Below are 15527 nucleotides of genomic sequence, written 5' to 3' on the forward strand. Positions count from 1 at the left end.
GCTCGAAACTGATTGGTTGACGGGTGGGAAAGGAAGAGCGAGGTGCTCGACGCTGATTGGTTAACGGGGAGGTCATGTGACCGGGGGTGGAATGAGGCGGAGAGGTAGGTGAGGAGAGAGAGGAGGAGTGGGTCAGAAAATTCTGGAAGTTCACCAGGTTTATCATTTCAAATGTACACATGCCACGCGTTACATTATCTGATGAATCTGATGGAGACGAAACGGGCTGCTAAACGATGATATAAACGTTTTTTTTTATCTTGGAACGTTTCACCTATGATTCACGATAGTCTAGCAATTTTCCATACATATTTTTGGACTGAAGAGGAGCCAGTGATCGAAAATACGCCATATTGGAGGCCAAAACGGCCCCGGTAGATGCCACCGGGGCAGCTCCGAAAAGAAACAGATTCGACTAAGCTTGACTTTATGCGGGCCAAATACGTTCCGAATCGTACTTACTGAGTTCTGTCGTCGACGGAGCCATTCGCCATGCCTCAGCGTTTCACCAACACCGAAAACGACGCCAACAGCTAGCCGTCTGCCCATAACAAAAAGGCAAAACTGGCGGACGCTGTTCATCAAAATGGAGCAGCGCGGCTTTTAAAGAAAAAAAAGGAGTTTCATGAAATCGCCTTATAGTTTATGAGGGCCGACCCTTATGTGTTTTGGCGTTCTTCACTTCGGACAATTTAGATTGGTCCTTAAGTCTCATAATGAATCATTGGACACCTTGTAAAACACTGTCATAGCTTTAGAGTAGTCATCCAGGACAAGGTGAGGAAAAGTGTCTTTAAACGATAACAACGAAACTTTATTGTCAGCTCATTTGTTTTTATTACACGCATTACCGAACCCGGCTGGTACAATGTCAATGCACTTTCCAATAAATACAAACGGGGTCGAGATCTCTTACAATAACATACTTTGTGTTTTCACTCGCGAGCGACAAAATGCTCGCAAGTTCAGCAGTAGTTCTTCTACAAGATTAACTAATTGTTTCAAATGACTTCATAGAATGTGCCACAAACACGTTAAGGGTTGCATCAGCCGGCATCAATATAGCCTAATATCGTAAGCGTAGAAACAGGTAACTTCGACGCTAAACGTCTCGTCTTGGCACAGATGTCTAAGAGTTCCGACCTCTGTATTTCAAAGCGGAGTAAATGTTTTATGAAATACTTTTACGGCTTTTATTTTGCAACAAATGCCGACATTAGCGCAGGAATTGTGGAAAGTTGGTAGCTCATTTTACGCGCGCTTTATGCTAACTATCGTATCACGCAATCACTTTGTATAGATATCTTTTAAACCTTACTATGCTCCACCTATCGCTACGGTAAACTGCCGTCAAAGCTATGTACTGTTAGCGCCCGTCGCAGCAGCATATCACGTGGTTTCTAACTGGCCAGGTATTGGATCTAGCAGCCCCTAGATTTGACCGTAGTTCATCGTAGGTCAGGCGGAGCGTAGGAACAAACAAACGGAAGAGATTAACCATGGAATACAGGTGTGACTATGAGGTCTCTAACTACTGTGTGCACAAACAGAATTCAAACGTATTCACAGGGACGGACGAGACAACAGATTGTGATTTTCCATTGTTCTTTTTTGGCAGTGAACACATTTCGGTCGAAAACCCCATTTTGTTGATTCACACAGCAACAGTCCCTTCGAGGGATACTTCTCATTCGAGGCTAGTTCGAGTTCGGGCACTCTAGACACGTCCAGTGTTTGTGCTTCACGAGGTGGTCTCGTTGGAAGGTGTCATGTCTCAAAGCCTCTCATAGGGCACCTTTGTAACGTTGCGGACAGTTCTAGCACTGCTGGATCACGTGACTAACAGGTGACCAACAAATGTCATGATAGGTTAGTCTCCTGGACTAAACTTATGCATGAGGTACTGGTAGTCGTGGCATGCTGGGGTTTCTTTGCCTTCTTTGGGAAAATATTTTTTTACTTTTATGTTTGATTTAGTTTGAAGTATTTTTAACTACGTGGTAAAGAGAAACTTCTATAGAGAAAGAAAATACTATTGTAAAAAATGCAGTTTTTGGGTAGAAACACTCGCGAAGCACTTGAACAGGTAACTCAACTTAGGCGTAGATCGTAATGCGAGAATTTAAAAGTTTTATCTGAGGTCTCTTTTAGCTCGCATCGAATTAAATTTGAGCTTTCTTGATCACGCGTTTTGCATACGAATTATTTTTATCTTTTTTTTTGTTATGGAATATATAGAGCACTAAGCTCAAGGAAAGAATCTCTCGCGCAAACGCTAACTATTATATTAGATGCTTGCATACATGTCTACCTGTCCAATCGACTGCATTCTCAAATAAAATATTTGTTTATATATTTTTTACCAACTAACCCGAAATTGTTCTCAATTCTTTGAGAAGTTTCGAAAGTTAAGGATGGGGACACATGAGCGATAAAAATAGAAACTGCGGCGCGACAGTTTCCATAGCTACCGGTGCTGGCATTCCTTCGGTGCCGCGCGCTCAGATTTGGTCGGTACAGAAAATGTTGCGTGGTGCGCTTATGCTGGTACGTCTAGCAGCGAGCGGTGAGCGGCGCGCATTTCCCAGTTTCACCCTTCACCTGTTACCCGCTTTATACGATTTTACTGTCGGAGTTTCACGCATTGTATCACTGTACGATTCACTTATGAGCAAGCTTCGCTTTCAGCTAATATTTTTTTTTTATTTATGTCAGTAATTCGTCGCACCAGTATGGTTAGAATGGTCCACTTACGGTTCTACTGAATAGCGCTACTCCCTTACCAAAAGATGTCGAAGCCACAAGTTGTTCAATTAACGGACGGTTGAAATAGGGTTAACTTCCCACGAGTTTCTCAGTAGCAGGTACCCTTTTGGTACATCGCGCATGACCATTCGTAGTAGACAATTGGCCATGTTAATCTCGTCGGATGTCTGAGCCTTGCAGAGGTGGTAGGCTCATCAATACGCATATTAAGGAGTAAGTCAAGATGACATCACTCAACCACTTTTTTGATGAATGTTTTCTTTCTTTGTTCCCTCTCTCTCTCTCTCTCTCTATATATATATATATATATATATATATATATATATATATATATATAAGACCCAGAAAGATTAATGTCACTGGGGATTAGATAGGCCCAGCACATGTAGCCGAGCTGCCGAACACGCGGGGTGAAGAAGCCGAAAGTAAGAAGACATGTCCGCTTACATCACACCGTTCCTTCTCACAGAGTCACACGCCAGGACCACGGCGATTTGAAGTCACAAACCACTTAAACGGCGGTTTCTCCCTCTCTCTTTACGTCGGAGCAGGCGCTGTTTTCATTCGAGATTCTCACGACTTCGTTCGCATTCTTTTCTTCTCCGTAAGAAACCACGTCGTCTGCTTCCTTGGTGACGCAAGACGACACGGCGGCCACGTTAGGCTTAACCCCGAGCACGGCCTGGATGATGAGATACTTCATGGTGGGCGCCTCGGTGACCGGTGGGACTGTGTCTGCGTCTTGTTGTGGGAGAACACTGTAAGGACCGAGCTTGGCGACCCGTGAGTCATCGAGGAGGTGAGGACCTGCGCCGACGACCACGACCGTGGCGGCCTGATCGAAGTCTGCGGCCGAGAGCCGTTGCTTAGTCTTCGACAGGGTACACAGAGCGTCACGGAAGGCCTCCCGGTACTTGACGGACATGAGGGAGTACAAGATTGGGTTGATGGTGGCGCTGAAGTAGTACAGGCAGCCTGGAGAAACGTAAACAAGAAGTCAGTAAGCATTCAATAAAAATAAAAAAAGAGAAATAGGAACCAACACGGTCGCCGTCACAGCGTCAGGGAGATATTTTATTTTATTTTATTTGCAGTCCCATCATCAGCGCGAGCTTGCTGTCTCTGACCGTGCTTCGGCATTTCTCGTCCTAAAATGGTGCACGGGAAGTGAAAGTACCATCGAAGGCAGTGACAGTAGCAAAGGTAGCCGTTATTTCGTGCAAATTGATTTCGCTATCACGATATCCTCCTTATCACCGCGTAGTTGTCATGCAAAATTCGCTGCCGTATTTGTTTTATTACTTTTTTTTAAATATTTTAACAACTAACTTGGAAATATCACATACGTAATAAAAACATGATTCATAACCAACCTCGGCTACCATTTTTTTACTATTGCCATAAATTGTTTTAGAAAGTCTGTGTGGCAAATTGCAACAATCGTCGTTACCTCACAATTGGTTCCCGAGCGTTTTTAAATGTGATAGCAAATTTTTCGGAGCTATGAGATAGTAAGAAATCCATAATTTATTTTGAGCGTTGTGTTGCCTATCTGATGCTGTCGAAGCTGTGCCTATTTAAATATCGTAACGCCCATAAACGAAGATAGGCTTTCTTCGGAACGCCTTGATGTAAGTTCAATAATTCCAGTAGTCGTCGGTTTTCATTTGTTATCGTAATAATAATCAGAAATAGCTGGTTACACGTTAATTCTACGTTGGTGAGCGTTTAGACATGGCAAGACGCAAACACGAAAACATGTTAAGCACCATGACCCTAGGAACAGTCGCGGACGATATGAGAAAGACCAGTGCGAGCGCGTGGCCCCGAAGACCGGCCGTCAGTGCTATCTAACGAAAGACAGCTGAGATATCATCGATACTATTGTGTGGACGAGTGGCATTTCAGCAACTGTTGAATTTTGTTCGTTACTCCCCACTTAGACGGCGAACAATTGCTGAATCAACACCGATAGTATAGTGGTGTTCGGTGAAATAAACAAAATTCGCCTTATTGACATTAACCCCGCAAAAACATTATAAAAAAAAAAAAAGCAGATCGCTTAGACTGCCGAATTGATGGCTTCAGTCACGCTCGATTTTGCCTTTTGTCTCGGAACGCCTTCATATTCGGCGCTTAAAGTATAAACCGTATGCAAGCGATCTCGCGAGCGACGAGACAAACCTCATGAAAGCGACGGGAGCAAGCGAGCAAGGCGATGAGCTACATTTTCTAGAAATTCAAAATCCGAGCGACGCGACGAGCGACGCGACGAGCGACAGTGAGAAATCTCCGTCGCTTGTCGCTGACTCTCGTCGCTTGTCGTCGCCGCTCGTCTCGTCGCTCGCTAAATCGCTTAAAGGGGCCCTGCAATGACTTTTTTACTAATTTTTAGTTTGCACCGAACCTGAGCGCACTGAACGTAGTAACTTATTGAAACTTTTCTGTTCTCGAAATTCCCTTTATTCTAAAAGCTATAGGCAAATTAAAATTACAAAAACAAGCAAAAAATAACCTCCCTCGTGACGTCCTTGGTTGCTTGAGAGTGGCCGTGAACTAGAGGAGAAGTAGTGAGCTCATCGAGCGCTCGCGGCTGCCGCACTCCGAGTCGACGGCGCGAGAGGGCGCCATTGAAGCGTGTTCTGGATAGGCTGTATGCAGCGGGCAGCCAGAACGGCTATCATTGCATTTGCTGCGCGATTAAATACTAATTCGGCATGACACTTCATTGGCCACAAACGACAGCAAACACGGGGTAAAGATCAGTTCAGAATGGGAGCTACTTTGCGCTGCCATACCGCGAAACGACCAAACCGCAAGACTAAGCTTCTCGCCGAAGGCCTTCGCAACGCCCGGAGCCGGTCGGATCCTCCTGCCCAAACGACCGCAGCGCCGCCGCGTACATCCGGGACCTTTCCGTGTCGGCGCCTGATCCCACTATTCCTTTCTAGTATGCGCCGCTTTTTCCATCGCTTGGTGGCGGGTATGTCGACGGGTCATTTCTTGTTTCTGCACTTTATGAACTGCATTCGTTTCTTTTTTGATCTAAAATAATGAACAAAAACTACTTTTATAAATAATTGAAACGGTTCGGCGCCACTAATATTTTGTATTTCGACTAAAAAGAAGCTTTTAGCGGCTCTGACCAGTAGTAAGCCCAGGACCAAGGACGTCACATTTTGAGCGCTTTCGGTACCGCGGGTCGCCCTCGTCGGTGGAGGAGGTTTCCGCGTCGTCCGGTTAAAATATGACGCACTGGCATTTAGTTACTCTCTCCGTGCCCGCTGGCTTGCCCAAACCCCAAAAGACGTGGAAACCGCAAAAAAGGTGGACGCTTAAATATGATTGCAGGGCCCCTCTAAGGCCCGTTCACGCACTTGCAACTCCTTAGACCCGAGTGCCTTGAAGCCCCTTAAAATTTCTTAGTGAGAGAACACACTGGCACGCTGGCGCCATCTATGCGGTGACCCTGAAACTGCATTTCACGAAAGCGAAGGTTTTGCGAGATTTCCGATGTCAACTGTGTGTAATACTAATGAGAAATGCTCGTTTATAACGTTGAAAAAAGTGTTTCGAGCCAAGAAGAAAAGGATGATGCGCGAGAAAAATAGAAAATATGCCGGACCACCAAGTTTCCACTGCTATCCAATAGATGGCGCCAGTGTGTCCTCTGGGTCTTGTTAAAGAGGGGGGGGGGGGGGGGGGGGGGGGCGCAACGATTTTCGGACTTGGGACAATTAACTGCGGAAATTAATCTGTGTCGCCTATGGAACGAAGAATAAAAAACCGTATTTTCTTGCGAGCGCTAGTTTTTATTTCAAAATAATGAAACAAATCGAAGGTCGAAGTGCATCTCAACATCTCCACGTCGCCTTTCGAGTGACGTACTCGGGGGGATAACGTGGTTTCCCTTTGGATTCTGTTTCAGAGACCCCAGTTGCTTCCTCCGCGATGGTCGACTTTTAAAGGATTAGCATATTTGAAGATCACGGCGAGCGATCGACACAAAAAACAGTTCGCCACGGGGCTGACGGCGAATGTATACCAGTGGAAGGGGACAAGTTTTGTTGATTGCCGCGTATCCCCCAGAGACAACGAGTAGAGATACTTAAACTAAATTTGAAATATAGAGGTCGTGTCCAGAAATAGGCTGAATATGATCCCCAATATCCGTAAATGACAATCGTAAGTTTGTATTTTGAGCCTGGTGGCTGTATTTTTCGTTATAAACGGGACACTCTTACAAACGCTTGGAGAGCAGCCAGCGGAGAGTACGCGTACTCTCCGCTGGCTGCTGGCTGGACGATATGTCATAGCCGTTCCAGCCACCAAAGCGGTCGAAGCACGCCAGCGATCGGCCACCGCATCTAACCCCAAAGCTGCTTTTGTACGAATTTTGAGTGACGTGTTAATATTCTATAATCTCGTAAAGGGACAATAGCGACGCCTGGAGGCTGGGACACAAAAGAGAGTCCCGGTGATTTCTCTCGTGGTGGCCGGAGAGCTGGCGGAATGACATCAGGTTCAAGGCATGCATAGGCGAGACAGACATCGTCACTACCTGTCAAGGTTCCTAGACGGGAATTTCAAACGAGGTTTTAACGACATCCACCAGGTGCTCTTTGCTTATCGTTTAATTCTTAAACTTTCTTTTCGTGTTTTTATTAGCAAGAAATTTGTGTGTCCTATGTGATAATGCTCCCTTAAACACGAATAGACCAAGAAATATGCGCCGAAATTTTATTCTACTATGCCTTTAAGTCAATGACTACTGGTCAAGCGGGGTGTGTGACGACCACAACTGAATAGCCCCTGAATCCTCGTTATGTGCTCAGCCTTCTTCTGATAGATCGTGGAGCAGGCAGGCCTTCTAAGCCATGCCCTCGCCTGGGCATTTTCATAACATCCGCGACTGTAGGCATAATTTATTTACGCTGATCTATTTCGCTTTCCGTTCGAAGTCTCTTACCAGCGGTGTAGTAGAGCACCTCGTTGAGCGTCCGAAGCCCTCGGGTCCACTGGCTCGGGTTTACGTAGACCACGAGAAGGCGCTGGGTGTGGAAGGGAGCCCAGCACACGAAGAAGGCGATGACCACAGCCACTGCGGTGAATGAAAGCCCATCAGCTGTATATCTCTTTGACTTGTCCTTTAGGGGCAGGAGTGAAAACAAACATTCTGTATTGTCCATCCCTATTGAAAAAACCAGCTTAAGCTGGTCCCAGCTTCAAGCTGGGTTATCGCCCCAGCATGCCCTGCTTGGCATGCTGGTCATGCTGGTTGATCTGGTCCCAGCTTCAAGCTGGGTTATTGCCCCAGCATGCCCAGTTTGGCATGCTGGTCATAGTGGTTGATCTGGTCCCAGCTTCAAGCTGGGTTATTGCCCCAGCATGCCCAGTTTGGCATGCTGGTCATGCTAGTTATACTGGTCATGCTGGTGGACTTCCCAACCAGTTTAACCTGTTTAATACACAGGATAAACAAGCCAAGCTCTTCAGAAAAGCCAACTCATCCAATTTATTATTTTCGTACTTGCGGCCGCCTCACATGAACTCAGATGCTACATACCCTCGGCGCTGACACAGTACTAACCGGCGCACAGATAGTGGTTCTCAGTGCAAAGCCAACAATGTTAATAAAACCATATTGTTTATCTTTCAACACGAAAAATACTAGACACACGCCAAAAACAGGCAATAGCTAAAGAAAAACCTACTCGGATGAGAGCAGCGAACCTGGGTACCGCCAGTGATGGGGGCGAAGCGGCAACTTGCGTGGTCGGCAGAGGCGAGGAAATCCGTGTGGTTTGGATGGCATTGGCGATACTCCTCGGCACCACCGTCATTCACGAGCACAAACACGTTCGAAGACACGAAGTGACGCCTCAGTCGGGGCGTCCGACATCTTCCCGCACCGAACGGAGTGCCGCTCGCTGTCTCCTCAAAACCCACTTCGCTTGCATCGTCGTTCAACTAGTCTCCAAACAACGCGCACACAGCCGTCCCTTCGAAAACTGCCTAAGATAGCCAAACGTGTCCTAAAATTCTCCGTTCTTACCACTCTTTCTCTCTCTTTTCTCACACACAAAGGTAGCTTGCAGTGCGCCTGACGCGCCCTGTCGTCTACCAAAAACGAGAGGACAAAGAACAGGAAGTGGTCTCGCTCTATCCTAAGCCGACCTTGGCGCGCGCTCCCAGCAATGCCAGTTCGGCTATCTCTAGCCGACCTTGGCGTCCGCGCTCCCAGCATGACCAGCTTGACCACCGCGATTATTAGTTCGACCAGATTCACCAGCTTGTCTCCCAGCATAACCACCTTGTCTCCCAGCTTGACCACATTGGCTCCATGGAAAACCAGTTTGACCAGTTAGGACCAGACTGGCTCCTATCTACACCAGATTGAATATAAAACCAGATTCTAGTTAGTCCATGCTGTTTTTTACTTAAACCAGACTGACCAGCTTAAATTCTACCTTGCCCAGCTTAAGCCAGCTTGATTTCCAGTTAAACCAGTTTGATTACCACATTGACCAGATTGACCAGCTTAGTTACCAGCTTGGCCAGTTTGATTTTCATGCTGGTTTTTCCGATAGGGCAAGTACGGCCTCGTACACATCGTGAGAGAGTCCCTCCGCCTTTCTAGGTCAATTTGCTTCCCCTCTGCAATTTCGTAACTATATCACCAGCCAAATGCCATGTCAAGGTTGTCTACATCTGGAGATCATTCGACACTGACTACGGCGTAACAACTGCTGCGAAACTTTTTTTATTGGCTGGCAGGCTGCAGGACAAGCTACAATTTAGTCGGTATCAGCCGCGGTTTCTATCACCGTCTGAAGCGTTTTCCGGATGTGGCATCAGCAGGGGGAAAGCGAATGAATTAAATAAAAATGTAGTCGACGCAGCGACCAGAGACGCGGTCGAGGCACCGAAGTTAGACCTCGACCGCTAATCTTTCTCACGGAGTAAGAGGAACCAGCTATTCTTGGGAAGAGAACGAGGGGATGATGAAAAATTAAGAGAAAATACGAGCGAAATTAACACGGATTTCAACACATTTTCCTCGAAGGCTAGAGTTTAGTTGAACTTCACGCTAGAAAAGCAGCCGTTTGGTATCAAATTGAGATGAAAATGGAAGCCTACATAAAGAGGAGAAGCGAAACACCCCACAAAAGTGCATACGGTGGTATTAAATGGGCGCCATATTTGATCGCGCTGCTCACAGTGTATGGTCAGTACGAGCTCTCACTACCCGTCTGAAAAAAACAATAGTCCTGGTTGTCCCGGCGATGCGAAATGCATGCTGCACAAGCCTTTTTGGGAGCCAGTAGCCAGCATATACTATTTGTAGAGTACGCCTGCTTCTTGCGCAGGAGTTGCGGTGACGTCAGAACGACGCCAAGTTCTTATTGGCTGTTTGAAAAAAAAAATAGTGCGTAGACTTTAAGGCATCTTGCATTGAGGTCTACACACTATTTTTTTCTATCAGCCAATCAGAGCTCGGCGTTGTTCTGACGTCACCGCCACTCCTGTTTAAGAAGCAGACGACTTTCTCTCCGCATATACACTTTGAGTGATGCTTGACTTGATTGGCTCCCCAAGATTGTAGCGATGGCCGTGGTCGGAGTGAAGAAACGAACTAATCTATGGTATCCCATAAATACTACCTACTAGGCGAAGAATTTTTTTTTCTTTCGTGGAGCGCAGTGCCGTGTCTTAGTGCCATAGGCGTGACTTGAAGTCATGTCACGTGGTTTAAGTGAGATCATACGGTCTGTCGGAGCAGATAAACGGATCTTCGAATCGTTTATTTACTGGTGTGGGTGAGCTTGCTCCGTCCGTTAGGAAAATATATGATAGGGAATTGAGTGTCGAGAGAGCACGCTGGATATGAGTGAAAAATGCAAATACCAATCGAGTTCAATTATTTTACCGAATAAACTTCAATTATAGGGAACAAAAAGAAACAAAAAACTAAAAATCCTCGAGTAAATTTTTCTAGATATGCGTTTACCCTTTTATTACCGCAAATATCATTTTCTCCTGATGTACATCATGTTTCCGCGATAAGCCTCCAATTGGTATGAAGAAGGGAGTAGCCACGTAATCTGATTATACTGTAAAATAAATTGGTTTTCTCGTTATATGCACTTCCTGAAGTGCGCTGAATACGCAAAAAATTCCGCTCTTTTAAATTACTCTAAAAAAAGATATAGATGCTAACGCAACCAAATACTGTACGAAGAGCCTGTTTCGACAGAAGAATATGAAACAAAACGTTTTGCGCGTGGAAATAAAGCTTTGTTGAGAAAACGTCGTGGGTCTCGCTTCAAGCCTCTACTCCAACTTTTGTATTATCCTTAGTCACTGTGGTCGTACAACAAATGCAGAGCATAGCTTACCATTGACTGACCGCACAAAGAAGATTCACAGGGTCTCTTACGTTCTTCCTAAGACGACTTGGAAACGAAAACCCATGCGCCGATGCATTAAAAACACCCCCCCCCCCCCCCCCCATGATATACTTAATTCACTTTGATTCCTCTTAATGCGCTTTGTCATCCTTGTTAATTTCATTGCCTCTAATTCAGCTGGGGGTTACATAAACGTGATTGCGAACCTCCAAAAACACCGTGCCCTCCGACGACGCGCTTTTGGCGCCGTTTCATTGGCTCAATCGGATCGTGGTGTCGGCTATGGTCCTGCGGATTGCGAACCTCCGAAGACAGCGCGCTTTTTGACGACGCACTTTTGGCGCCATTTCATTGGTACCTTTCGTGTCGCTGACCTGTTTTCTGAAGGTCGACTGAACGATGATACATATAAGGCTGTCGCCTTAATAAAACAAACTCGGAACGAAAGACGACGAACATCTTTCTTCCTGAGTTCCTTTTGTGTGGCGATTCGATTGTTTTCTTTATGTGGGCTTCCATTTCCATCTCAGTTTGATACCAGAACGAAAGGTACCAACGAAACGGCTTCAAAAGATGCGTCGTCAGAGAGCGCGCTGTTTTTAGAGGTTCGCTCTAACGCTTACGTCACCACTCATGCGAATTAGAGGCAATGAAATTAAGACAGAAGACAATGGAATTGACAGGAATCAGAGTGAATTAAGCAAACCTTGTGTCTGTCTTTGATGCATCGGCGCGTGGGCTTTCGCCTTCCGGTCGGCTTAGGGATAACATAACAGAACCTGTGAATTTTCTTCCCGTGGTCTGTCAATATTACCAACACGTTCTACAGTGAATGTGAACTTTGCTTATCGTGCTTACGAATTCCTCGCTTTTTATTCGTTCCTGTGGCAAATTCTTATTAGCCGATAGCTCAATCCCATCGACTGCGAAGCGATAATGATATGCCCGGAACTCAACGCGCCCCGCGTTATCTCAAGACGTCGGTGACCCTACACCAACTCGCCTCTCTGACGTCACGGCACTGCGGTAGCGCTGCGGTCGGCACTGCGCGTGCGCGCACGCTTCACATCACGTGACTCTGGTTTCTGCGTGTGGGCATATACCGACTTGTTTGTAAACGGTGCGTTGGTCTATATACCTTTCCAAGAATCGCCTTCTGCGCGCTGCCATCTTTGTCTGCTGGGCTGTGGAACACCTTCTGAGCATGCGCTGTTAATCTGCTGTGCGGCATACCAGACACTGCGCATGCGTCCACAAGTCAGCATTTTTCGCCCGGGTGATACGCCAGCGAAAGGTCTACGTATACGGCGGAGAATAGGGGTCCCAAAAAGCGGTTTTGCCGCATCGGAACGCAAGTACGAGCACGCCATTAAAAGGGGTAACATAAAGAACGCCCATGGAGCGCGAGATGACGAGGCAGCCAAGCGCGCGCCGTCATTAGTTGAGGTCGGGATGAAAAACAAAAGTACTAAAGGGGGGGGGGGGGGGGCGCTCGGGGCGTAAGCAGACGTACGAGGTGTGCAAGGAGTAGACCAGGGGCCACGGCGGGACGAAGCGGAACCAAGGGACCGGGACGACGTCGTCTGCATCGAGTGGTCAGCCACCGCGCCACTGACCAATCGCAGCAGACGGCATTGGTCGTGTCCCTTCGTCCCGCTTGGTCTTGCCGTGTAGCATAGGGCCCCAGGGGTCTCGAACACGCGGCCTGCGGCCCGCAGGCGTACCGCGGCTGCGAGCGCCTTTCCCACGCCTTGAGCGCCTCACGCGCCATAAATAATAGTTTTGTATCCTCCATTCATTTCTGCACGAAAAGCAGCTCTGCCCATATACTGTGTTCAAGATTTTTGCATTATTCGCTTTCCTATTGAAAGAGATATTGCTTCGTATAAACATTTCCTTATCGGTGCTTTCTCATGTAAATCAACCGGAATGGTAATACCACTACTAGGCTACAACTGCGAGCTCTTTACTCAAGGAGGAACATCGGCTGCACGAGCTCTTGGTCGGCAGGAGCAACTGCCAATGATAAAGCTCCGAGCTCGGGCCTCTAGCTGTCAGACAATACCGTTAAAATACGAGTATTTTGTTATAATACTGCTATAAAAATCGTCAGGAAAGCAAAAACTGCGGTATGAAGAGGTATTTCTTCTACGCCCGTTGAGCCTAGCAGATTGTGCGACAGGGCAAGGACGGTGTGCTTGCTCTCGCTCGATTAAAAACTGCCAGTACGGTGGAATGGTGGTGTTCTAAATCAGGGCCCGTTTGCTTGGTGGTGTTCTAAATCAAGGCCCGTTTGAGTTAGCCGCAGTACCTAGGAGAGAGATTTTGAAATCACGTGACTGGCTCGATAGGGATGTGGGGAAGCATGGCAGTGCCCCGGTGAGTGAGCGCCGCTCGCTTTGGAACTAATATGTCGTCGTAGCTGCAATATCGGGCGCGTCAGTCAGCAACGAATGGTGCAAGCCTGTCTTGTCTGTTTGTCTTCAATGTCCCTCTTTCCTTATCGTAAGCAACAATTTTTTTTTTGCTTCAGCGAGCCGTTTTGTTGTTTTATTCTCGCTTGGGAATTTGTCCGAAACGATACCTAACTACTTTATTTTTTCTCTTAAAAAAAATCAAAAAATCTAGGGGCCTCTCAAGTATAAAGTAAAGTAGCACTTTAATTCCACTGAAAATAATAAAATAAACCACCTTTTTTTACTCCTATGCAAAGGTGATTACATATTTAAATACAATAATTTGAACTAAATCGACAGCGCGCAGTAAAGCTAGTTCAAAACTGACATAGTAGCTCTGGAGGAAAGGGAAAAAGGGACAAACACGAAACTCAAAAGTAAGTTTTGAGTTTGTTCTTGCCTTCTCCCACCCCTTGCTCCAAGGTTGCTGTCACATAATCTTAAAACTATGCTCTATATTCCTATAATCGTTTTCACCAGAAAAATTGTAGTAAACAAAAATAAAAAAAGTCCGGTTCCTCGCGGAGCGCTAATAATTTCATTCTTTATGTGGAGAATGAAGATATATTAAGGTGGTATTTTAGATCAGACATGTGTTATCTTATCAAGACGTGCACGTTTCGAACGCCGAAAGCCTCGCTTCCTCCGACAGCCAAGCCTCGGAAGCACTACATCGCGCGCCGTATGAACAATGAGCAAAACTTCCTTTTGTTCTTGGGGTGAAAACGAGCGTGTACTCGTTTTCACCTGACTGAGAAAAGAAATAAGTTCTAAGAAGATTTGGTTGTCGGAGGAACAAGCGATGCTTTTTGTCGTTTGATGCGTGTACGTCTTGATAAGATAATGTATCTAATTTAAAATGCCCCCCCCCCCCCCCCCATATATCTTAATTTTCTACGTAACAGGGAACATTAGTATTACTCCGCTAGGAGTCACACTCTTTTTACCACGGCTCTTCAGGTAAAAACAAGTATTGTTGCGTGCAGCGTTGCCGAAGGCACACTGGCGAGAGTGTGGTCCAGGCAGTTGGAGAGAAGGGGAAGAAAAAAAATTAAAAAAAAAACCCACACTGCTTTGCTCTCCCTCAGAGATTAGCCTGTCACTCAAAATTAGTACAAAATCGACTTCTCTCTCTCTCTCTTTCTCTTGCCCGTGGCTTCCATGGTACTGCGCCCAACTAGAATCAAGTTAATCAAAAAGGCTGGTTCAGGCACCTGTCCAATCTTTCCGGGTAAAGTTATTTGAGTGCGACCAATGGAGCTTTATTGGGCAACAAGCGCCGTCCGGAGAGTTGTCCGCGAACAACAAATGAAGGGCGACCCGGCGTGCCTGCACCAGTCTGAAGATATTAGCATCGCGCCGTTGTATCGGTGTGATTTATTTTTTGTGTTCCATTCTAGTAATTTTTGTACACGTTACTTGAAAAACGAAATCGATTACAATTACAATTAATCTTACTTAAAAAAGTATTTAATTATACTCGGTGCCACTAGATGTGTGCAGTGCAGGCGAAGGCAACGCCTGGCGAAGAGAAAAAAGTGGCGAGCACTAGGAAGGCGGGATGGGAGAGGAGGACGATGGAGGGCGAGGGAATTGGAGAGCACTAGGAACGTTAGAGAGGAGAGGAGGTTTTTGTCTTCTGCTTCAGCCTTTCTAGGGCTTGCCCTTTCTACCTTCAACGGCATTGCCACCGCCTGTAATGGGCTCAACTAGTGACACCGAGTATAGATGACTTGATCACCCGAGACTAAAAGTAATTGTTACTTCTCCAATTACCTCAAATTTTTGAAACGGCAGTGTTTACTCATGATCTGAGCCCTGAGACAAGGATAAATAAAATAACGGATAAGATATTATTTATTCCTGTCTCAGGGTTTAGCTTATATAACCAGCT

At 46.2% G+C, this 15527-nt stretch overlaps 1 protein-coding gene across 1 annotated transcript in view; it reads right to left on the reverse strand.

Annotated features, from left to right (window-relative positions):
- Positions 1-3277: 3277 nt before the first annotated feature.
- Positions 3278-15527, reverse strand: part of LOC8044060 (neuropeptides capa receptor) — a 78398-nt gene continuing 66148 nt past the window's right edge. The window contains exons 4-5 of the mRNA XM_042293619.1: positions 7736-7867; positions 3278-3741 (exon numbers count right to left, since the gene is read on the reverse strand). Of these exons, the coding sequence (XP_042149553.1) occupies positions 3278-3741; positions 7736-7867 (596 nt within the window). The remainder of the gene's footprint in view (positions 3742-7735; positions 7868-15527) is intronic.

This window comes from Ixodes scapularis, unplaced genomic scaffold (assembly GCF_016920785.2).
Source record: "Ixodes scapularis isolate PalLabHiFi unplaced genomic scaffold, ASM1692078v2 PGA_scaffold4__175_contigs__length_147842914, whole genome shotgun sequence".
Taxonomy (NCBI): domain Eukaryota; kingdom Metazoa; phylum Arthropoda; class Arachnida; order Ixodida; family Ixodidae; genus Ixodes; species Ixodes scapularis.